Source organism: Pongo abelii, chromosome 1, assembly GCF_028885655.2.
Source record: "Pongo abelii isolate AG06213 chromosome 1, NHGRI_mPonAbe1-v2.0_pri, whole genome shotgun sequence".
In the NCBI taxonomy this organism is placed as follows: domain Eukaryota; kingdom Metazoa; phylum Chordata; class Mammalia; order Primates; family Hominidae; genus Pongo; species Pongo abelii.
Window position 1 is genome coordinate 149072270 of NC_071985.2, and position 26272 is coordinate 149098541.

At 35.8% G+C, this 26272-nt stretch overlaps 1 protein-coding gene across 3 annotated transcripts in view; it reads left to right on the top strand.

Annotated features, from left to right (window-relative positions):
• Positions 1–26272, top strand: part of TTLL7 (tubulin tyrosine ligase like 7) — a 129337-nt gene that overhangs the window by 82848 nt on the left and 20217 nt on the right. For all 3 annotated transcript variants that reach the window (XM_024234439.3, XM_024234456.3, XM_024234446.3), the window contains 5 exons: positions 451–537; positions 6782–6980; positions 10491–10696; positions 11685–11819; positions 13995–14075. In XM_024234439.3, the coding sequence (XP_024090207.1) occupies positions 451–537; positions 6782–6980; positions 10491–10696; positions 11685–11819; positions 13995–14075 (708 nt within the window). The remainder of the gene's footprint in view (positions 1–450; positions 538–6781; positions 6981–10490; positions 10697–11684; positions 11820–13994; positions 14076–26272) is intronic.

The following is a 26272-nucleotide window of genomic DNA, read 5'->3' on the forward strand; positions in this document are numbered from 1 at the left end:
TAGAATGTTTCTAAGTGAAACTGTTAGTCCATTTATCAGTTTTCTGTCTGGCGGTTTAATTTCATTTTGCACTAATCTTTATAGAATGATTCATAAACTTGAAATCTGGAAAACAGCATGAACTTTCCAGAAATTTTAGTGTCCAATGAGCTAATTTATTGAAGTATTATACTCTAAGATTTTAATACTATACTGTACTATAAAGATACATTTGTTTAGGGTAATTAATACAGAATAGATTTTGGCTATGTACTAATTATAATGCCAGAGTTTAGTGAAAGTTTCAAGAGAATTTGCCGTGACCCTTTAATATTTCTCCTTTTTTCTGAGCAATCTTCACTAAATAATTTCAGGAATCCTTGCTCTGCATTATTTTGTGGAGATTAATCAACTTGGAAAAATTCTAGAGTCCATTAGTAGTTGTAATTTTAATTAGAATATTTTTTGAAGGAGGAAGATATTTTGGATCTTCTGGAGCAATGTGAAATTGATGATGAAAAGTTGATGGGAAAAACTACCAAGATTCGAGGACCAAAGGTGCAGTATATCTCTACCTTCCTTATTTATCAAAGTAGATGCTACTAGCCTTTGATACTTCTCACTATAAGAAAGACTGGTGCTGCTTTAAAAAAGGAACCACAGGGACTGTGTGCCCAGTGCAGGTAGAGTTTGGAAGATGATGATACCTTACACTCAGGAGTTTGTTTTGTTTTATTAGTTTCATTCGTCATTTTGGTTATTTTCCTGATGTCAGTGAAAAGACCGTGAGTCAGGGCCAAAAGGGACCCAGAGCTAGTACTCTTATTCTAAACTATGTATAAAGTTTGCCTCATACCTCTAGACAGATAATTATCAAATAAATGGATAACATTATAAATAAGGTGAATCATGAAATCTAGAGACCCTAGTTAGAAGCCCCATCTTTTGCTGACCTAGCAACATTGATTTTGTTTTAGTTAAAATAGGTGTAATTCCTAGAAATAAGTAGAAAGCTGTCATGTAAGTGACATCTACATGTTCTCCTTTTTTTTTTTTTTTTTTTGATACAGGGTGTCACTCTCATCCAGGTTAAAGTCCAGTGGTATGTTCATACCTCACTGTAGCCTCACACTCCTGGGCTCAAGTGATCCTCCTGCCTCAGCCTCCTGAGTAGCTGGGATTACAGGCACATGCCACCATGCCTGGCTAATTAAAAAAAAATTCTTCTTCTTCTTTTTTTTTAAAGAGATGGTGTCTCACTGTGTTGTCAAGGCCAGTCTTGAACTCCTGGTTTCAGGCGATCCTCCTGCCTTGGCCTACCAAAGTGCTGGGATTATAGGCATGAGCCACTGCGTCCAGTGCTGTTCTTCTGATATATGTCAAAGTTCTTACTAGTAGAGTAGGAAAGAGTTGAATTAGAAAAACCTTGGATTTTTTTTTCATTCTATTCTGTTTATATTTCAGAATTACTATGCTATCTCTTTGTCCTTAGACGCTTCGTCTTCTATCATATTTTCTTTTTTTTAAAATTATACTTTAAGTTTTAGGGTACATGTGCACAACGTGCAGGTTTGTTACATATGTATACATGTGCCATGTTGGTGTGCTGCACCCATTAACTCGTCATTTACCATTAGGTATTTCTCCTAATGCTATCCCTCCCCCCTCCCCCCACCCCACAACAGGCCCCAGTGTATGATGTTCCCCTTCCTGTGTCCATGTGTTCTCATTGTTCAATTCCCACCTATGAGTGAGACACATGTGGTGTTTGGTTTTTTGTCCTTGCGATAGTTTGCTGAGAATGATGGTTTCCAGCTTCATCCATGTCCCTACAAAGGACATGAACTCATCATTTTTTATGGCTGTGTAGTATTCCATGGTGTATATGTGCCACATTTTCTTAATCCAGTCTATCATTGTTGGACATTTGGGTTGGTTCCAAGTCTTTGCTATTGTGAATAGTGCCGCAATAAACATACATGTGCATGTGTCTTTATAGCAGCATGATTTATAATCCTTTGGGGATATACCCAGTAATGGGATGGCTGGGTCAAATGGTATTTCTAGTTCTAGATCCCTGAGGAATCGCCACACTGACTTCCACAAGGGTTGAACTAGTTTACAGTCCCACCAACAGTGTAAAAGTGTTCCTATTTCTCCACATCCTCTCCAGCACCTGTTATTTCCTGACTTTTTAATGATTGCCATTCTAACTGGTGTGAGATGGTATCTCATTATGGTTTTGATTTGCATTTCTCTGATGGCCAGCGATGATGAGCATTTTTTCATGTGTCTTTTGACTGCATAAATGTCTTCTTTTGAGAAGTGTCTGTTCATATCCTTTGCCCACTTGTTGATGGGGTTGTTTTTTTTTCCTTGTAAATTTGTTTGAGTTCATTGTAGATTCTGGATATTAGCCCTTTGTCAGATGAGTAGATTGCAAAAATTTTCTCCCATTCTGTAGGTTGCCTGTTCACTCTGATGGTAGTTTCTTTTGCGTGCAGAAGCTCTTTAGTTTAATTAGATCCCATTTGTCAATTTTGGCTCCTGTTGCCATTGCTTTTGGTGTTTTAGACATGAAGTCCCTGCCCATGCCTTTGTCCTGAATGGTATTGCCTAGGTTTTCTTCTAGGGTTTTTATGGTTTTAGGTCTAACATTTAAATCTTTAATCCATCTTGAATTAATTTTTGTATAAGGTGTAAGGAAGGGATCCAGTTTCAGCTTTCTACATATGGCTAGCCAGTTTTCCCAGCACCATTTATTAAATAGGGAATCCTTTCCCCATTTCTTGTTTTTGTCAGGTTTGTCAAAGATCAGATAGTTGTAGACATGCGGTGTTATTTCTGAGGGCTCTGTTCTGTTCCATTGGTCTATGTCTCTGTTTTGGTACCAGTACCATGCTGTTTTGGTTACTGTAGCCTTGTAGTATAGTTTGAAGTCAGGTAGTGTGATGCCTCCAGCGTTGTTCTATCATATTTTCATGCTTTTCCATGCTTCTGAAATGTCTTCCTACTAAAAAAAAAAAAGTCATTGACTTGTTTGAGGCTCCTTCCTATTTCAGCTGAACCGCTGTTGCTTGTGTGAAACCTTCCCTCATTTCCCCAGTTAGGCTTAGACGTTCCCTTCTTTCTTTCTCCTGCTGTTCCATAAATAACACTTTTATAGAGCAGTTGTGACAAGTAATTATTTGCATGTTTGCCTCAGTATGAAGTTGCAAGTTCCTGAGGGTAGCAAGTAGATTTTCATCTTTACATCCTTAGAACCTAGCCAGTGTGTGACACACAGTAGGTTCTCAAAATCCATTAGTTCAATTTGTTAAATATATCCATAAGAATCTCATTGGCTAGTAGAAGAGCAGACAGGTAAATAAAAAACCAGGGAGTAATGTGGCAAGTACTATAATAAAGGGAGTGTAAAGTGCTACAGCAACATAGAGAAGAAAGGGATTGGCAGCATGTGGATGGCTTCAGAAAGGTAGTGCTATTAGAACTGGATCTTGAAAAATGAGTAGTGCTCTAAGCATTAAGAGAGGTGGAAGAGGCAGGGCACGGTGGCTCACGCCTCTAATCCCAGCACTTTGGGAGGCCAAGGCAGGCGGATCATGAGGTCAAGAGATTGAGACAATCCTGGCCAGCATAGTGAAACCCCGTCTCTACTAAAAATACAAAAATTAGCTGGGCGTGGTGGCGTGCGCTTGTAGTCCCAGCTACTTGGGAGGCTGAAGCAGGAGAATCGCTTGAACCTGGGAGGTGGAGGTTGCAATGAGCCAAGATTGTGCCACTGCACTCTGGCCTGGCAACGGAGCAAGACTCTGTCTCACAAAAAAAAAAAAAAAAAAAAAGAGAGAGAGAGAGGTGGAAGAACATTTAGGTAGACAGAACATTAAAGGCAAAGATATGGAGTTATGATACTGTATAGAATGTTGTAGAAACATGAAAAGTTTGGTATGACTCAAGTGGAAGGTTCTTGGATAGTGAAATGATACAGGTGAGCCTGGTTAAGAGATAAGATACTTATCTGGTGGAGATCTTGGATGTCAGAGACTGTTCTGAATTATGTGCTCTATATTGAGGCATTGTAGAATATGTCACTGATACTTCCTTTGGAAGAAATATATTTTAGAGTATCTGTAAAAGTGAATACTTGCATGAGTCATGGCATCACTTTGGGAAACACTGGGAAGTTTCTAAGCTTTGTATATTAATTATTGCTATTCAGCAAATCAGACATGAGATATCCTGGAGGCACAACATTTCTGGCAGAATGGCAAATGCAGAAGCCTTGAGACAGCTTTATATTGTCTTATATTTTCCTGGGTTTCATTTATATAAGGCTTGTCATCCAAACAAAACTATAACCTCTTGGGAGGAAGAAGAATTCACTTTGTCTGATTTGTTCAATCCCTTTCATTCTAGGCAAGTAGTGGAAACTAACAATGTATTTGTTGAAATGAACTAGATGTTTCCTGTAGTTGTTAAAGCCAGCTATATTTCAAATTGTTGAAGTCTGCATAATCAGTCTGAAGTAGAAGAATCTTTATAACTTTTAATTTTATGTTGTTTACCAAGGGTTCAAAGTTGAGCCAAACTTCAAGACAGCCGTTCCTTTTTAGAGGGATGATATCACACACCAAACATTGATTTCCAGTGTCTTTACTGGTAGAAGAATAATTGGAGATAATCAAAGTTAAATAAAACTGGTACTTGTAGTAGGAGAAATAATAACTTTTCACCAATTTGAGAATCTAAGAAACATTAGCTACATAAATAATAAATATCACATAAAGTATTAGGTTGGTGCAAAAGTAATTGCAGTAAAATATTAGCAATGTTCTTTTTATTAAGCTGGGTGATAGGCATGTGGGTGTTTATTCTTCATATATTTATACATTTTTTGTATATAGCCTACTTCATAATAAAATTGGACATAAAAAATAAGTAGTATGGTTGTGCCATAACTCAATGCCAGTTTACAAATTCCATTTTGTAGTTAAGACACTATTTAGAGTTTCTGTTGCTGTGACTGCTAGTTAATTATTGCTTGAACAGTGTGTTGGTCAAAAAGTCCCAAGTGCATATAAGACACAGAGTCTCAGCTGTACGTTTCCCCTTGTGATTCTTTATAGGGTCGAATAACTCATTATGTAGTCAAGCTCTTTAAGAACACTTAAAGCTGTTTGCTACATGAAGGAAGGCACTACTAGCAAGCCTGATTGTGCCACTGTTTCTTCTGGGTATGCTAAACTTCTGAGGAAACAACCTTCCTCTAGAATTCATATTCCCCAAGATTGTCAAAATGTTTGATGATTGTGTTACTGGTAAATGTTTTTATGCATATCTCTTTGAACATTGTCAGTACTTAGTAAATATTAGACCATCAGAAGGAGCACATGCTTTTAAACACAAGTTGGTACCTTAGTGAATTAAACTACTTTCCTGCTTTGGTTATTTTTCATCCTTTGCAAAGACTGTAAATTTAAGAAGATCATGCTTTTTGGCTCACTCTGTATTCCAGGCACTTCATGAAATGCTATTTCTGTCTTTATTTTTATTCTACACTGTTACACTAGAGGGTATACCTTCTTTCAGTGAAATCCCCATGCTATCCAAGGATTTCATTATAGTGTATGCTAACATCAAAACATTTTTGTTTGATTTAACAGAAAACAAGCAACTAGTATACAACTGAAGGAACCTCTCCCATCAGGAATGGGAGGCATATGGTGTGTGTAATAAATAGTCTCTTAGAATGACTGAGTTATAAAACTGTCTTGTTCTTGGTTATGCACATTCTTTCTGATGTGAAGCTGTCCCACGTCCCTTTCCTTCTATTCCTTCAGCTGGCATCATTGGAAACACATTGATTGGGAGGACTAGAAACAAGTGATTCTAATAGGGATGGTAACACGTAACAGCATGGCATTTTCAATCTTTACAGATTTTCCATTCTCTGTTAGAGGAATTTATCCTTCCCCCATGAAAATTTACCCATACTGATCTTCATATTATATTATTAATTTTTAAAATGTAGCATGGGCAATGAAAAGTTATGTCACTCTATTATGGCCAGAAGCTACATGCCAGAGTTAGGAATACTCTGAGAAAATACATCAGTTGTTCTTGAGCAGTTTGGAAAGTGGACAGTTAACTAAAAATTTTATTTTTATAAATATCCACAGCCAGTTAGTCATGTAAGGGATACCTAACTTCTTGCTGCATATTGTCTGAATGGATAGGCTCACAGGCAATGTTTTAGTATTCCTATTCTCTTTATCCTTTTTGTCTCTCTTTCTCCTCCCACCCCTCACACACACAAACACAGACACACACACACCACACACATACACACAGATGCACTTGCGCGTGCACATGCATACACATTTATTGAGTAACTCTGAACGTTAATGATACGACAAAGGTAGATCTCTGAGTCTTGATGAGTAATCTTTCTTATGGAATGAAAAAAGCTGATTATATTTCTTATTTTTATATTTTTATCTCAAATATTTTCCCTTTATTTTGTTATTCTTTGTTTATGGATACTCTGGCCCTTTATTCCAATCATGTAGGAACAACATATTCCTCATCATGACTATATCATTTAAGAAAGAATATTTTGCAGAAACGACAATCAATGCATAGCACTGTAGGCTAAGCAGCATGGCAGCAATAGTATTTGGGGGGATTCTCAACCTTCAGTAAAAAGCAGCAAGCATAGGGGGAAATTAAAAATAGTAACTAATCATATAAATAAACCTTTTTTAAGAATTCTAACAAAATAACACATTTCCGTCTTTTTTAGCCTCTGTGTTCTATGCCTGAGAGTACTGAGATAATGAAAAGACCGAAATACTGCAGCAGTGACAGCAGTTATGATAGTAGCAGCAGCTCTTCAGAATCTGACGAAAATGAAAAAGAAGAGTACCAAAATAAGAAAAGAGAAAAGCAAGTTACATATAATCTTAAACCCTCCAACCACTACAAATTAATTCAACAACCCAGTAAGTCAATTTCTTCTAATTTAGATGTTATATAAAGAATTATGGAACTGAAATTATTAAACTCAGTAAAAGGTCCTTGGGCCAAATGAACCCTGTCGTGTGTGAGGAGACCTGGATTCCATCCCACTTCCTTCGCTAAGCAGACTCGGGCACATCCCTTAATCCCTTTCAAGATCTGCAAATAGAAAACGAAAGGGCTGGATTAAGGATCTATTCTTCTATATTTCATCGTTTTTGTTGGGTGCCAGATTTTTGCCTGGGTTTTATAAAATGTGCCTCATGGCTGATCTGATGATTATGTGTCTCTTAAGCCGATATATTCTCTCTCATTCAATTTCTGCCTCTCTACTTCTTTCACTCACTTTGTTTTATACTATCACTTATATATTTTTCAAAAAGTATGTATATCCCTAGGCATTGGACTTGAATGTATCTGTAAGTTACATAATTGTGAAATAGTTGGAGTTTTGTTCCCTCCCATTTTTATCACGGGTGAGTACTTAAGTCAGGGCTTATGATGCATAGGAACTACTTAGGAGAGCAGCCAACCAGCTGCTCCATCTCCTTCCTTTTCTGCTTCCTTTTCTCTCCTTCTGTCTGTATTTCTTTTTACATTCTCTCTCTCTTCCTTTGTCTCTTCTTTCATTTATTCTTCAATTCCAAATGTGCAATATTGTGTCTGTGATTTTTCTTTCATCCCCAAATGTCCAGTGTGGGATTGCTATTTGCCTAGATTCAGCTGGAAAACCCCTTCCTGATGCTGCCTCCAGTCCAGGACTTTTCTGAACCCTTGTCTCTCATATCTCTATTTGCCTCGTGCTCCACTGTCCTAGGGTTCCACTAAAGGAACCAGCTCAATAATGCAGTGGACACAATTGTGAGCCCTTTTTACCCTCAGCAATGTATTTAATACGTTAACTTCCCTGATAATGTGGATATTTTAAAACTGGCCTTAAACACTTACGGCAAAATGCATGAGGAATAAAGAACCAATAGATGAAGCTTTTAGAGGAATGGTCTTTGTTTATATGTTATTCTCTAAAGAAATGTGCTACTACTTCATATCTTTCAGGGTTTATGTCTTTGGAGGGGAATTAATGTATTGTGTTCCATTTCATTTATTTATTTACTCATTCATTTAAGAAATGTTTATTGAGCACCTGTTACACAGTTTGTAAGCTATTTCATCATTTGCTTCCTTTTTTCTGAAGGATTCCTTAAATACTTTCAGTGTGTATTTGTGTAAGTATGGCTCTGTGTTGGTTTTAGAAGCTGATGTTTTTATGCCCAAATTTGGTCAGTTTTTAATTCCCTTTCCTATTAGCTGATGTGTACCTCCCTAATGGCGTGAACTGATGGGGGATGAGGACAGGTTAGAGAAAAATTTGCTAACATTCTTATAGCTCTAAGATTTTTCTTTGTTCTCAGACCAATAGGTTAACAAATTGATATCAGACAATAGTGCACTAAAATATACAGATTTTTAAAATATTTTTAAGTATGAATTTTCATTTGAAATCTAGCCTAATTTAATTACATGTCTTTTTTATTAGTCATATTTTATTTTTATATTCACGAGGAATTGTAACAAGTCTTTCACTTTGTGTTTATTCTTTCTTTAATCTTACGTTAAGGAACATTTCAGCGACAAATCCTACTTGAGTTTTGTCTTCAGAGTGATGCTGTTGATCAAGGACAATATCCAGATTATGTGTAACACTTTCTCTTGTATATAGTTTGAAAAATTCAAACTTATTTCAGCTTCAAAGGGATATGCAAGTTACAAAGATTTTTTGTGAACCTACCCAAACATCATTGGCATGTCTAGCTACTTAGTTATTCTATCTGAATTTCTAGCATGTGTAGGCAAAAAAAAAAAAAAGAAAAAAAAAGTAATCTGTGATGATTCAAGACAAAGGATATTTTCCTTCTGCCCGGTGATCAGGTTATATACAACCAAACCATTACCATAACCCCTCAAAGGGAGTAGGACTACAGTGCAGTTACTAGCACATGCCTTGGGTATTTTCTTAGTATAAGTTTGCTCTTGGTGCACATTAAATATGTGCAGTTCTTTGTTAAAAAAAAAAAAAAAAGATTGACTGGTGGTATGTTCCTCACATAGCCCTTCTCTAGAAACATAGAAGCAGTGTCATTTTGAAAAGTGGTGACAGTTTCAGGTTCAGAAGGAAGTTAATCATTGGAACAAAAATAAGTTTTTTTTAATCTTTTATAGCTTAAATAAGTATACCTTTTTGTACTCTCCAAAATTTAATTTAGAAGTACATCCCTAAATATAAGGCTTATGTCTATTCCCTTTATAAAGGTTTAAATTTTTTTTCAACAGCTAATGAAGAGAAATATTTGGGTATTCAACCTGGCTTCATGTGAATTTTACCAAATTATTTAATTAATGAAGATATATTCCCCAAGCAGAGAAAGAATACAGAACAGAGGATATATAGACCATAGGAACTGAAAAACAATAAAAATATTGATAGTATTGAGTGATGATCTATTTCTCTGTGTCAGGAGTCAAAATTTATCTGGAACAGTTGGTTTTCTTTATTAGGTGTTCTTAATATGCATTGGGGAAGATATTTTATGGTTTCTCTTAGATATTTGTTCTGATAACAACCCTATAGATCCATACATTTTTTTCTTCACTTAAGTCTTTTTCTATTGGAATTTAACCTACTTAAAAAAATTATTTACTCTTGTGAATTAGAATACTCTCTGTTCAGTACTACTCTTTATAGTAACCAATTCTGTATTTAAACTCCGTTAGGATAATCTGTATATTTTTCTTTTGTTTTATTACTGTTTTTTTTTTCTCATGGGTTCTAAATTCTATAACTTAACCTATTTAGCCTGTACACTCTCTATGTTCATTTCCAGCCCTCCCTATGAATCTTGCTGTAAAATGTTCAATCTCTAACCTATACACAGATTCTTGTGAGTGACCAGTCAAATCTCAAGGGATAGTGGATAGCATCATGGTATTATAGAAAAAGGGAAGACACTGGAATTACGTAGGGTCAGGATTGAAACCTGATCTTGACCACTTTCTTGCTTTATGACCTTGAAAAAGTTCTTTCTCTAAGCCTCTGGGCAATGGAGATCCCTACTTCAGAGGGTTTCCATGAGGACTAAGATAAAAGTGTAGCACTTAGCACAATGCCTGGCTTATAGAAGGTGCTCCATAAATGTTAATTTTCCTTTCTTCTGTTTCTCTTGTCTCATGTTTTGAGGATATAACATTGAAGGATTATTGATAGTATTATTCCCCCAAGGGCCATTTTTTATACATTACAGGGGTTTTTCTGCAACAAGTTCACTGTTGTTGAAAAATGTATTCCAAACTCATATTCTCATGATGATGCCTATACTTTGACATTTATTGCCATTTTACTACTAGCTGCTATAATCTTTAGTTTATATAGACTTCATACAGTGAAAAACTTGTATTAATACTGCTACTGTAGTATCCCTCTTCTCCATCACTGATAGGCTCCATAAGACGTTCAGTCAGCTGCCCTCGGTCCATCTCTGCTCAATCACCTTCCAGTGGGGACACTCGCCCATTTTCTGCTCAACAAATGATATCTGTGTCACGGCCAACTTCTGCATCTCGGTCACATTCCTTAAACCGTGCTTCCTCCTACGTGAGGCATCTGCCTCACAGTAATGATGCCTGCTCTACCAACTCTCAAGTGGTAGGTCGTCTGCTTTGCTCTTTCAAGATTACAGGGAGCTCTGTACTCAGGCAAAGGGGATCAGATGAGAGGAGGACAGACTGAACCTCAGATCCTTTCCATAATTCAACTCATGACCTCTTGAAATTTCGATTATTCACCTACTTTAGCCTACAATTTAGTATGACTCTTAAAAAGTGCAGACTTCACTCTATCACAGAACTCAAAGATGAACACTGAGAATAGCATTATTTTATTTTCTATTTGCTGATATAGTAGGATAATATTACTGAAAATTACCTGAGGAAATGTATGGTTTTGCAGTGTATTATGCAGTCTATCTTTAAATTTGAGGAAATTTGGAAAATTTTACTTAATGGGACAGTTGATTAATAGGTTAAAAAATGATAAATTCTCCTTAGAGTACTTAAGTACAATGTTATTTATAATGTGTTCTGTGTGTTAAATTAACATATAGTATTCCCTTGTTAGCATGAATCCCAGAGATTTGGTATTGAGAAAGTAGTGAATTTAGTTTGTAAGAAGGCTTACTTTTAGATCCTCAAATAGATAGCTCCGACTACCTTCACATAGACTAAGGATTTATTTAATTTGTTTATTTAGTATGGATCGTGTTTCCAAAGGGAAGTCAGGAAATATAAGTGAGTGAATTTCACTTGGTAACAATGAATTTTTTTTTCTAATCAAGAAAAATTGCCTAAGGTATATGTAGCAAATGAAATGGACCAGGAAGTCCTTTTAAGTATTTATATTTTTATTTTAGTACTTTGAGCTAAATAAGTATAACCTTGTGGAAGTGTGAAAGACACTCGGGATTCGTATCCATTTAATCCAAAGAATTCACAAGTGTAAAAAAAATTTTCTTCCTTTTTCGTTGTTATTGTTTTCAGTTAAAAGTGCATCATTTTTACCTAGAAATATCTTTCAGATTATACTGGCACAATGAAATAAGACCCCCTCCAAATATCTGTATTCTTTCAAATTTAAGAGTGAGTCTTTGCGGCAACTGAAAACAAAAGAACAAGAAGATGATCTAACAAGTCAGACCTTATTTGTTCTCAAGGACATGAAGATCCGGTTTCCAGGAAAGTCAGATGCAGAATCAGAACTTCTGATAGAAGATGTGAGTATCTGATGTATCTAAAATGCCAAGGAGCTCTGGTACCTTTTTATTCTTCTTAAAATATTAAAATTTATTTCCTGAAGGCATTATGATCAATGACATAGTAAATTTAATTGATGTTCTTTTCAACCTCTACTAGCTTTAGAAAATACAGGGGTTTATTTTAATTGTTACAATTCATGAACAGTGAGATCAGATTATAATCAGCAGTGCAAAATATCTTTTAGTGTATAGTGCTATTTTAATGATAAGTCTGCTTCATCAAGTGAGAATAATTAGTGTTAAATAATTATTGTTCTTAATAATTAATCAAATATCATGTTAAACCTGCTTCTATAAAGATTTAGAAAGAACTAATATGGAATGAGGTATGATGAAAAATGTCGGGCTGTGGCATAAAATGTCAAGAATATTTGAATGTGACACCTTGAATGTCACATTTTTGGGGTCAGATTTTTGAAATGACTTATGCTGAGCTATGTGTTTTTCTTGTTACACACACATGTGCACCACCCAGTGGAACATTCTAAAATGTCAGAGGGTCCTAAAATTCACATTAAAATCAGTGACTTACTCCTAATTTAGAAAGAGGGTCCAAGTTATTTCAGATAATTTTGGTGAAAGAGTATTTCTTCACGCAAGGTTACATTTCTTCATTCAGACATCCTTTTCGTTCCTTCAGTAATAGAACCTTGTTTTTTGGGGGCCATATGTATATTTATAAATATATAAAAATATATTTTGGGCCTTTTTTTTTTACAAATACAATTTTATAAATTATATATATAAAATATATGTTTTTTTTTTTCCAGAGGAGAAGGCACCATCTAGTGGCCAGTTATAGGATAAAAACTACAGCCATGCACTTGGCATTTTCGTTTTTTAGCGTATACTTTAGACCTGTCTAAAGTAAGTGTGTAGAAACAAAAAGCAAACAAACAACAATAAAAGAGACTTTCTTTCTGAAAAATACCCATAATTACAATTTATATTATGTACTGATGACACAGTCATAAGCAAAGCCCCCAATTATTATATATTTTGTTGTTATATATATTTTTAAAAAGTGAAAATGGTAACTTGTTTGCAAGCTAGGTGCTACTTAGTTACATCAAAGGAAATGAAAGAAAGCATTGGATGTTAAGTGTTATGCTAGATGTGCTTTTATTTACCTATGTCATCTTATTTGATAAAATTTTCTATATATAGCCAATGACTTTGTAGCACTTTATTTTATATATTTCTTAGAGATATTAGTTATATCCCATCTTTTTGAATCAGGTAGAAGAAAATTAAACAATCGGAGAGTAAGACTAATATTTCTGACTATCATGATTGTTCTATAAAGAATGTATATAGGCTTATATAATTAATAAAATATGAATAATTATAGCAGACATCAAATTGTTTACTGTGTGTTCACTATATGTGGTAAATATTTTAATCTGTTTACTACAGTATACATATTACAAGACTATATATTCAGAAGTTTTGCAGACTTGCACAAAAATAAAACAAAGTAGTAGAATTCTCATATAGGCTGCCTTCTAATACATTCTTCAATATTTTATTACTGTGAATGATGGCATAAATCAGCCTCTAAAATACAAATGAAAAATCTATGTCTTGGATTTCTTGCCAAATCTTATGTTCCTGAAGACATTTGACTTTCATTCATTGGAGATTGATTTTTGTTTTTGAGACAGAGTCTCACTCTGTTGCCCAGGCTGGAGTGCAGTGGTATAATCTCAGCTCACTGCAACCTCCACCTCCTGGATTCAAGTGATTCTTGTGCCTCAGCCACCCAAATAGCTGGGATTACAGGCATGCACTACCACACCCAGCTAATTTTTATATTTTTCATAGAGACGGGGTTTTGCCATATTGGCCAGGCTGGTCTTGAACTGCTGGCCTCAAGTGATCTGCCTGCCTCAGCCTTCCAAAGTGCTGGAATTACAGGTGTGGGCCACAGAGATTGTATTCTTAATACAACTAGAATAGAAAGCTTTGGATGTAGATGGTTTCTTTAATTTGTATTGGAAATCTTTGCACATGTGTTTTTATGAAAGTTGGCATTATTTGTTGCAAGTAATATTATAGTGCTTTCATTACACAAATTAATTTAAAAAATGGGTTTCAACCTGTAAATTTCTTAATGTTCCTCCTTCCAAACAGATCATCGATAACTGGAAGTATCATAAAACCAAAGTGGCTTCATATTGGCTCATAAAATTGGACTCTGTAAAACAACGAAAAGTGAGTAATGCTCAAAAACAGTTTTTTTCCTCTTGGATTATGTATTAAGCTAGGATCATTAAGCCAAATTCATAGACAGACTGTATATTTGCTCATTTGTTTACTCATTTCTTCAACAAACACTTATTAAGTATCTATTATGTGTCAGGCACTCTTCTAGGTTCTGAGGATACAAAAGTGAATTTTTAAAAATCCATGCTTTCATAGAACTTACATTCTAGTTAAGATGTCTGATAATAAATAAATGCATAATAGAATGTAAGGTAGTACAGTCAGCCTTTTATGTCTGTGGGTTTCGCATCCATGGATGCAGCCAACCAGGGATTGAACATGTTTGGGAAAAAAAGGATGGCTGTGTCTGTACTGAACATGTACAGACTTTTTTTCCCTTGTCATTATTCCTAAACAATACAACAGTGTAACAACTATTTACATAACATTTACATTGTATTAGATATTATAAGTAATTATAAGTAATCTAGAGATGATTTAAAATATACAGGTGGATGTGCATAGGTTATATGCAAATATTCCACCATTTTATATCATGGACTTGAGCATCCATGGATTTTGCTATCTGGGAGTGGGGGTCCTGACGCCAATCCTCACAGGTGGAGAGGGATGACTGTACTAAGTACTATGAAGAAAAATAAATTGAGATAAAAAAATAGAGGGAAGGTAGTATTTGAGCAGAGACTTAAATGAAATGAGAATCGTGCTGTATAGATATCTTCAGAGACAATGTTTCAGGCAGAGGGAAGAACAAATACAGAGATGCTGAGGTAGAAATTAGTTTGATGGGTATATGAAGCAGAGCAAGGCACCATTTTATTTATATATTTATAGGATAGTCTGTTTTAGCTGGAAAATGGTGAGTGATGGGGTCTTGGTAAGAGATAAGGTTGGACAGATAGGGAGGACCTAGGTCACAACTTTGTAGGCTATGGAAAGATACTGGGTTTTATTCCAGTTGATGAGAAACCACGGGAAATTTTGAGTAGAGAAGTTACATAGCCTGTTAGAATTTAAGAGAATCATGAGAACTACTTGTGGAGAATAGAACTGGGGGAGTGGGAATTTGGCAGAATAGAAATAGGGACTAGCTAGAAGGTTTTTAGGGTAACTGAGGCAAGAGCTAATGGGTGCTTAGCTAGGGTGGTAACTGAATGGATGGATGCTGGAGAAAGAGGTGGAGGGTTTTGCTGTTTCTGTTGTTTCATTTTATTTTTATTTTGACCATGTTGATGTTGATATATTGATTGGACATCCAAGTGAAAATGTTGAGTGTGTAGTTGTTTAAGAGTTTTGAGTTTAGGGCTGAGATTGTGTATGGTGAACAAAAATTTAGGAGTCTCTAAGATATTTAAGGTGTCAGCTAGATGAAACTACCTCGAGTTTCAAGGACTGAGGCCTGGGCCACTCCTACATGTAGAAATCAGAGAGATGGGGAGAATCTATCAAAGGGGACTGACAAGGAGCAGCCAGTAAAATGTGAAAAAACCATGAGAACTGGGTGTCCTTTAAGCCAAGTAAAGAAATTATTTTAAGGACAGAGTAATCAGTTGTGTCACGTGTTGCTGACAGAGGTTGTAAGCTAAGCACTAAGAACTGACTGTAATTTTTGGCAATGTGGATGTTAGTGATGACCCCAATCATAAATTTAGAGGGGTGGTGGGGAGTAAAACTTGGAATATGTACAAGAAGAAGAAAAGTGGAGAGCAAAACACCACAGTTACTACAGGCACTTTTTCAAGGAATTTTGCTATAGAGGGGAAAGGGAAATGTGGTGGTGGTAGATGGAGAGGAATGTGGGCCAACAAGGAGGGTTTTTTTTTTTTTTTAAGATGAAGATATTTTCAGTTTGTATGATGATGAGAATGATTTAGAAGAGAGGAATGGCCCAGGAAAGAGAGGTGATAAAAAGTTCTTGAGTAAGTAAGCTGTGAGAGGGGGAGGGTTTTCCTAATCAAGAGCATTTATTCTAACAGCGGGGAAGGCAGGTGCATGGGAATGTAGTGGGAAGATGGGAAAGTTTTCTTCTGGTGGGGAGGGCTTCTGGAGATTTGGGGAGAGAGTATAAGGTACATAATGGTTGTCTTGGAGTGTGGAAGAGTGGAGTGGCCAGCACCATGAAGGGCCCATCAACTGCACTGTAACATTGTTTTCTGGGAGATAGGCTATTTTAGTAGCAGAGTGAAGTTGTGGAATTCCGTCAGTAATACAAACTATCACTTGCCCTTTCTAGGAATTGTCATGAATAAGCTGAAACTTGATGCTGATTACATGATGACTCTTAAATTATATACTTTTATCTGAGTAAGCTGAACTCACTGTTGCACATTAACTCATTCAGCAAACATTTGCTTAGTGTCCTGCCATGTGCCACGTAGAGTACACTGTTGAGGAGGGTACAGTAAAGCTGGTGACAGAGGCAGATTGCAAAACACATGAGAAGCCCTGAATATGTTTTCAAGTCACTGACTTTGGCTTCGATTAATGGAAATACGGAATTTTTATTAGAATTGGAACCCTGAATTTCCTTAAGTCCATATAATTTTTGTAATCTAGAAGAGAGAGAAGTGTAGGTAAGTTGCTAATTTAAAAAAATAGAGAGTACGATATTAATAATACAGGATAAATGTGGCATTTCAAACCAATAGAGAAAAGATGATTTTTCCACTAAGTGGTACTGAAGCAATTATGTATTTGTAAGAAAATTAAGTTGGAGCCTTAATTCTCACCATATAAAAACAAACTTCAAATAATTGCAGCTTTCTATGTAAAAAAGAAAATATTAAAGATTTAAAAGAAAATACAGAAGGATAAGTTTATAATCTTAGGAAAAGATCAACAGATTTTATTACATAAAATCTTATGAAAGGTAAAAGATATCTTAAAAGGCAGAAGTTGTGAGGGCAATTGGGTGGGGGATAGAGGAGGAATTTGAGGAAGACCAATAAGTGTAGCACATAAAATGAAAAGTAACACTAGTGAACCAATACCTTCTGCAAATCAATCAACAAAAGAAACTTGCTTATAAATATTGACAAATAAAATGGCAAAGCATATAGAAAGACCATGAAAAGACAACTTATGGATTTCAAATAGCCATTTAACATGTAAATAGATCCTTGACCTTACTAATGAAGAAGAAAAAACAAGTAAAAAACATCATATGAGCAAAAATTAGTAAGACACATAATATCCAGTGATAGAAATAGTATGGGTAAAAGGGCCTTTGCTATACTATTAGAGAGAAAGATAGTACATTGGTACAAGTCTTTAGAAAAGTAATTTGTAGTATCTATTAAAATGGCATGTTCATAATCTTATGAGTCAGCAAAACCACTTCCAGCATTCCATCCTACAGAATAATTGCCTGAATGTATAAAAGATTTTTGTACATGAGCATTCATCACAGTGATAAGGCATCTCCATGGAAAGGGCTTGTGAAGTAACGGTGCTGTGTGTTTGTTTTGTGTTGAGGTAGGAATAAGGGAAAGAGGCAGAGAGTGTCTCTCTCCCTGACCCCAGGACCTTGCTTCAGCTGTCCTTGCTGACTAGAATCCCTTCTTTACAGTCTCACACACCACATATTTTGAAGGTCCAGCTCCATCTCCTTCACAAAGCACCTGGAGTCCCCTACAACCAGATATCTTTCCCTACTTGAATCTTCGTGGCACTTTGTATTCAGTTATCTTATGATCTCCTTTGAGAAATTTATGGATAATTTTTTCCATCCCTCTAAAAAGCCAGAGGACGGGTCTCATTTTGTAGTTAACTGCAGGAGGCTTTCTATCAATTTTTGTTAAGTTGATTCCCATTCTAGACTCTTTTAATTCTAGACTCAATAGCAAGCTAGCTGCTTCTTTCTGTAGCCTTCTTTCCTTACTAGTTAGTGGTGTTTATTTGAACAGCAATAAGAAGACAGTGCTATTCTGTTTTTTACATGTGATGTGAGAAGGCCTGATAAACATTGATGGGATGATTAAATGATATGTGTGAATAATAATTGTGAATTGGAAGAAACAATTTCATATGTTTTAGGGTTATTATGCTCAATTGACTTTCTACATTTAGAGGAAAAATAAATACTTGTTTATAAATTTACTACTGAGTATATATACCAGTATATCTACTTCTTTGATACTGATTTACTCTAAGAATATTTGGAGTGAACTATTTTTATGTAATCTTTTCTTCCAGTTCTCAGATGTACAATCACCTTTAAGTATTAATCATACACTGTTATGTGGAAGGAGTGGAAGCACTAATGTGAGGGGAGGAGCTTTATTACAATTTTTATACCCCGCTACTCTTTTTTTTGAGCTCCTTTGCTGCTTCTTCGCTGCTTCTTCCTTTGGTATAAATCAAAGGTATTGTGTTTCCTTTATGCTTGCAGAAAGTAATGATGTAAAAGCTTGTTAAAGTCCCACAGTTTGCACTACCCACACGTTTACTGTCATTCTTCTACATAGACAATATAATAAACAATTCTGGTTTTGGCAGAAAAATTCATATATTGAATTTTGGCTCTTAAAAGAACAGAAAGGGCTGATCTTAACTACAGCAAGTTTATCTTGCAAAGATGCCCAATTTTATGGAGCCCTGAAAGTTGCTGAGGAATGCTACTCCTAGGCTGTGAGAGAAGTGGAAGCCCAGGATTTAAACAGGTGCAACTTGTTTGTAGCAATTTTTCTTGCTATTCTCATGATTATTGGGGCTCCTTTTCTTCCTTCAACAGTTTTGTTCTTTAAGAGGCCTTCCCAAAACAGGCTCAGATTTCTCAGATATATAGTGAAAGGTGAGGCACGTCTGGGAAAATAAGCAGAGGACAGCTTTCAGCAGCATTCACTCTGTGATGACATTCTTCCCCTTATTCAGGTAATTTAAGACCCCTTACCCATGAGTAACTATTTTAATATAAGGAGCTTTATATTAAAACTTTGCTATAAAGTTTTGTAAAACTTTTCATTTTTATAAAGTTAACCTTGCCAAAATTTATAGGTTCTTTTATCTATATTCACAAAAATAAGCCTAACAAATATACACATTATGAATGCAAATCATCAAGCCAGCCAGCAATGCAAACCAGCCAGCAACAGAGGTATTGAACTCTGATGTAAACAGATTCTCATTGGGATTTTTTAAAAAAACATTTTGTCTACTTAATAAGTAGCATTAGAATTAATTATGTGAAATACTTAAAATTTACCCCAGATAGGAATAAGAGAAAAATACAGAGGTAATTTTGGAAATAATCATTGGAACAAATTTAAATGTGTTTAGCTGATTTATTTATATACATATATTTAATATATAATTTTTTTCTCTACCTCTTCCCTACCTGAAGTTTATTTCAGATAAAAGCAGAGGTAAAGTGACCAGACAGTGACTGACTGAAATATTTTTTTGGCTGACAATATAAGAGCTAATATCATAATGAGTCAAAGTGCATTGAAAAAGTACTTTATATGGTGAAATTAGAGAGGCAAAAGCATGTAATAGAGTTACTAGACCTCTTTTCATTACATGACATTGTAGTGGACATCTCATGAAGCAGTATGGACTTGAGTTCAGTATTGCCTATGGCCTTTACCTTGGACAGGTGACTTCTCAGAACTTCTCTGAGGTTTACAACATTAAATGTTGAAGGGTCCTTGTGATAAAGCGAGACATCATAAGAGAATGTACTCTAGCCTTAGAAGGGTTGCAGGCTGAAATTTTTTCTTTTCTACTAAGGTTCCCCGTGTCAGACTGTTTCTCTGATGTATTTTATTTTACTAAGAATTCTTCATATGGGGTATTTATATATATAGAATATATAAAAATGATGTATAAAAATTGTCTGTTGGCCTATAACATATTGATCATTTATTTGGCTATCAGTTAGAAACTTGTGCTATTGTCTTATAAAGCTAGAAACTGCATCCAAGAAACTAAAAGAAACCTGGAAATGTAGGTCAGCTGTGGAATGCAGAATTAGATATTATAAAAATGTATCTGTTTAGAAAGCTAAGGACTTAACTAATTTACATTAGATGCATATTAATCAGATCCATCCTTCTTTTGGCTGTGATGTCAGTCAATAAGCATTGAAAAGCTTTACCAGCTCAATCTTCTGGGAGGCAGACACTAACGTGGAATTAACAGTGAAAGTTTCTTTTTCTTTTTCTTTTTTTTTTAAATGGAAAACACCCAAGGAAGATAATGGGGAGAGAGAGCGCAAGTAAGCAGGAAGAGCCTTAGGGCTACAATGCAGGTTTGACTCCAGTGAATGCAAGGGAGGAGGACTGGGTAGGAGGAACCTCAGACTTTAGTGGATCTCTGAGAAAGTCGTGGTCAGGCTGATGGGGAGCCCGGAACAAAGACTGGCTGTTGGAGGGATCACAGTGAGCAGAAATAGCTCTTCACTCGTGTCCTAGCCATGCTTAATCCTTGGCTGGGAACTATCTTGGGAGAGTGTAAGCATGGTTTGAATATTGCAGTGGATCCCCAGTGGGGAAGCCATCAGCTAACTGCATTCTTTGAAACATGTTAATTTAAGTGACACATCTCCATGGCTGCCACAAAGGCTGTGTGTGATACATTTTAATTTAACAAACATTTGTTGGTTGCCAATTTTATACAAATAATATGCTAGACACTGTTAGGGATTTTGAGAGTTGTTTACTCATTCATTTATTTGCTCACTTAATCATGCATTCAACAGATATTTATTGAGGGACTACCGTGCCCCAGGCACTATTCAAGGTGTGGAGGCACAAGACTCTTATTTAAGTATCTTAATTCCATTTAGAGACCATTATGGAAATATGTATCCCACTTTTTCTGTTCCAGGATTGAGGCATTTGTGGTTGTTTATTAGCCTGTTGTAAAGCTTCAAGATTAGAATGACATACACACAGAGTCTTCCACATGCTTTCCTTTTTTCTGTTCTTGGAAATTAAAAAAAAAAATTATTTGCCTTCAAATTTTCCTTCATGGATATAAAATGTAAAGATCAAGGGTATGGGAATTAAATCCTGAAAAGAACCCTCACCAGGTGAAAATGGAAATAGTTAATCTTATTTAATGTCATGTGATAACTCCATACTTGCATAATTTAGCTTTCTGCCAAGAATGCAGTTGCTTTATATAGTTTGTGAGGAATATATATGAAGTATGAAAATATAGTCGTGTTGGTGGGCTGCAAAGAATGCCAGATTTGCTGAAAAGCTTATTATCTGATGTGATACCTAGACATAAACTAAGAGTGGAAGATGAAGAGAAATAACTAATGATATTAAGGTTGTACTATATTTGCATTTATTTTAGGGTGCTAAGAGATCCTTGTTTATCAAGTATTACTTCTCTAAATAGCAATTTATTTTTAATACCTACCATGGCTGCTTCTGCATGCATTTTGATGATACTGTTTTCCGTCTCTGTTTTATTCAGGCTGACATAGATGCTGTTCAGAGCTGTTCGTTTTGCATCAGCAAAGATGCCTTTACCCTATAGCCATCGCTGCTGCATGCATCATTAGTACAGCATGTGGTGATTTTAATGTTATTTCTAAACCGCCTTCACCTCGTGCCATTATTTTAATTTAGGACCAACTGTTCAGCCATATGGAGCAGTTTGTCATTCAACATCTGTATGCTCTTGCAAAATATGAATTTGTCTGTGTGCTTTATGCCTTCAAATGTGCTATATTTCATATGGAAGAGACAAATCTTTTCATTTTATTAATGTCATTGACTGAATCTCCCATTTATTTTTTCCCTTGGAGAGCTTCATGTTGGACTGGGATGCTTTTAAAAGTCATAATGTAAGGAAATGGATACCTATATTCTATAAGTTAGCCTCACTTAAGCCCACAGATAACACAAGGGCACCTTGCTGATCATTTATTTTTGTGTTTCACAAATTATTCATCTTCCACCCAATTTCTTCAATCCCCAAAGCACCAGAAATCCAAAAAAGCATCACAAGTAGAACTGGCACTAATTTATCTCATTCCAGTCTAATTTCTTGCCTGCCTGGTCTGTGCTTTCTTAAAATTATTAAGTGAATGTTTGGCTAAAAGTGCAGTCATTGTCTCCCCATCTGTATAGCCTTCTAAACAAACTATTCCATACTCCATGGCCATAAAGGAGGGAGTGCCTAGGCAACCTTGCTTGTACACAGTGATCCCACCTTCCTCCCAAATACCATTTGACTAAAGATGAATCTGAATTTAGAAGAGATAATGGGGTTCTCTCTAGGCTTTTGCTGCTGGCATCTGGAAAAATCTAAATTGTGAGGCAGTGCTGGATGTAGTTAAGAGGGTAGGTCTGGATACAATGGGCTGGGTAATCTTGAGCAAGTTACTTGTCTGCTTTGTCCCTGAGTTTTCTCATCCGTAAAGTGGGGATCCAAAAGGTTTTCACAACCAAAAAAATGTTCATAACCCCTAGGCAGCAAAACCTAACCCACCTGAATTCATTTGGTGACAATGACCTGATAAGAAGTTATGTATTGATTTTGTCTATCTCTTGGTTTGAATATTTACGTTTTTTTCCTGCAGAAATAATAATATGTATGATTATGGAATCTAAGCTTGAGATTTTTGGAAAGGGGCTGTGGACCAGTAGTATCTACGTCATGTTTTTGTTTTGAGGACTAAATGAGTTAATATATGTAAAAGTGCTTAGAGCAGTGTTTGACACATGGTAAGTTCTCTCAATGATTTTTTACCTTGTGTACATAGGTGTTACTTTCCTGCAAGGAATGACTCACTAAGACAGGAACCTACTAAATGATAGACATTGTCTTAAACCTTGGGGACCTGGTAACTTTATTACCAAGATGGGCACAATTTACTCCCTTTATATGCATAACAGTCTCCGTTAATTAAACAGGAAATTAAAATAAAATAAGATGATTGCTAATAAAGGAAGAACTGGGCATTAAGATATCAAATGATAGTTCAGTGGCAGGTAAAGTTTCCCTTAGAAGTGGCATTTGAAGTGAAACATAGAAGTTTATCAGATGAAGAGATAGGAGAAGACTGTTTCAGGCAGAGGAAAGAGCTTATGTGAAGACTCAGAGGAGAGTTGAAGGATTTGGGTTCCTGTTCCCTCAGTTTGTGTTGTTCCATGTCCTCCAAATTATAGGGGTGGGTCTCCCAGGACCAAAGCTTGCCTTCTTGCGGAGGCTCCTTGAAAACTGAAAGCAAAGAGAAGCAAAGAGGAATGCGTGTTCCCAGTGGTTTGCTCTGGACAGGAAGGAGAATGTGCCTCGTTTGCCCAGACCATATCAGTCTCACCAATCTGGGAAACTGCTTCTTAGGTAGGGGTGCCTGATAGGGTACCATGATGCCTGCAGATTTTTCCATTTCCATATTGAAGAAAACATTAGGAATGGAGCAGAAGCATTCCCCATCCCTAACTCCCTGGCTCCATTCTGAAGTTGCTGCTTTTAGTCATGTATGGGCTAGAATATGGTACTGTCATGCTACTAAAATTTCCTCTAAATTAAGAAAATATATGCAGAGTGGTGGTCAAAAGAATCTCCTCTAAGTAATGTACCTAGCACAGTGTTTGGCATAGAGCAGGCGTTTGATACATGTTAGTTGCCCTTGAAGTGTATTTAAAAAGAAATTAATGAATACTCCATGATCTCAAATCCTTTATCATTTTAAAGTTGAATAATCATTTTATAATATAATGTGAAAACTGATGAACTTAAGGTAATGTTAAAATTGCCAGTATCAGTAACACTTTTCAATTTGTTATTTTATATAACTCATATTTATCCTTGAGACTAATATATGGGTTATCTTGGCTACTTTTTTATTCTTTCCTTTCTGCATTATGACTTTTGGCCTATTATTACTTACTAATATATTGACAGAAAGTAGAAAGGAAAAGTGAGAAGAAAAATGATTTAAATTTATCATTTACAGCTAGTGTTGATTCTTATATCACATTAGTCATGAACACTGCTTTCTACACTAAAAAATATAAAGGCTTAAACTAGTAGCTTAAATTGAAATTGTAAAAACTAAAAGGCATGAATTAATGCCTTGATACTCATATTTCAGTATTATCATGAAGTTTTAAGATATTCCTCTTTATAATGAAGCATTTGTTACCTGTAATGAGCCTTTTCATGAGTTTTTTCACACACTACTTGATTACAGATTGCATTTTCCCTCCTCATCCCCTGCCCCTTCCCCTAGGACACACCCTGACCTACAGTAGGATTTGTAATACTGCCCCCGTCACAGGCAGGAAGCTGGAACAGGAAGGGAAGGAATGCTGCTGCTCACACAGTTCCCTGTGAGAAGCTGTAGTTCCTAGTCTTCTATAAATATCACCTTGAAAGCTTTTTACTAAATTTATTTTTAAACAAATGTTTATTCTAAATTTGCCTTGATCAGAGATAACTAACATCATTTCTTTAAATATTGCTGTTTTAAAGAGAAACAAATCATTCTTTCATCTGCTTCCAATTCTTCATGTTTGTGTCTGTTGAGAGAAATGTCTTTATTTAGTCTTTATGTTTGAAAGTCTTTTTCCCTTTTCATCTTTCACTTTCATTTGTATAGGCAGTTGCCATAATTATAGCTAGATAAAACAAAAAGTGAAAAATCCACTTTAATGAATGGAGATCAGAATATTAGTATTTGGTGTTTCTTTTTTTTTGTTTTTTTTACAAAAGGATTTTGTTGGAAATACCTACATTGCGTAAGTATCAAGTACATATGAATTAGACAAAACAGTTTTTTGGGGTTTACAAATTTTTTAGGACCTCTAGGATTTCAGTGGTCCAGATTAATCATAGTCCTTATTTCATGATACTCTTTCATGATTGGTTTGGGCATGGCCGGCTTTTATTTAGTGTTATTTAGTGTTTTTAAGTTTATTATACCACCTGTGAACCCAACACGCAAATCAAAAGCTAGGTTCTTGGAAGTAACGCATATAACCAAATGATTCCCTTCCATCCCCCTGGCTCCCCGTTTCCCAGGTAGTTATATTCTTGAACTCAGTGTTCACTGATCTCATCTCTCATCTCCTCTCCTCTCCTCTCCTGTCCTCTCCTCCCCTCTCCCCTCCTCTCCTCTCCTCCCCTCTCCCCTCCTCTCCCCTACTTACTTACTTTCTTTCTTTCTTTCTTTCTTTTTTCTTTCTTTCTTTCTGTCTTTCTTTCTTTCTTTCTCTTTCTTTCTTTCCTTCTTTCTTTTTCTTTCTTTCTCTTTCTTTTTCTCTCTTTCTTTCTTCATATATATATATATATAATGTTTATGTATATTCCCCATGTGTTTTTAAAACTTAATTGTTTTTACTTCTATTACAAGGGTATCATGGCCAGGGGTGATGGTGCATGCCTGTAATCCCAGCACTTTGGGCGACCATGGTGGGCAGATCGCTTGAGCTCAGGAGTTCAAGACCAGCTTGAGCAATGTGGTGAAACCCTGTCTCTACAAAAAAATGCAAAAATTAGCCGGGCATGGTGGTGTGTGCCTCTTGTCCCGCCTCCTCAGGAGGCTGAGATGGGAGGATAGCTTGATCCTAAGAGGTTGAGGCTACAGTAAGCCGAGATTGTGCCCCTGCACTCCAGCCTGGGTGACAGAGCGAGACCTTGCCTCAAAAAAAAGGGGGTGGTATCATGCTATATATAATCTCTAGTACATTTTTTACCTTACCATTTATTATGAAGATGTTCTATCTTGTGTGTTATATTTGATTCATTTTGACTACTGTATTAATACTGCATAATAGTCCAGAGGGGGTGAGTATCCACTGTTTATTTACTCAATCTCCTGTTGTTGAAGAGTTCGATTATTTCTAGGTGTTTACAATTGTTAACAGCTGCTATGAATGTTCTTGTACATGCTGCCTCCTATTTTTACCTATGAGAGATTATTTCAGGAATAAAACTGCTGGGCCATAGGGATGTTAATTTTTAACTTTAGGAGATAATACCAAACCCCAAACTGTTTTCTCGTTTGTGCACTGATCTGTACTCACACTAACAATGTCTTAAGAGACCTGGTAGATTCCATATCCTCTCTAGCACTTGATATCGTCAGACTTTTAATTTTTGTCAGCTACATGGATATCTTATTATGGCCTTAATTTTTGTTCTTTATGTTTATTGGGCATATTTATTTCCTCTTTTCTGAAATGCCTGTTTGAATGTTTTGTCCTTTTTTTCTATTAAAA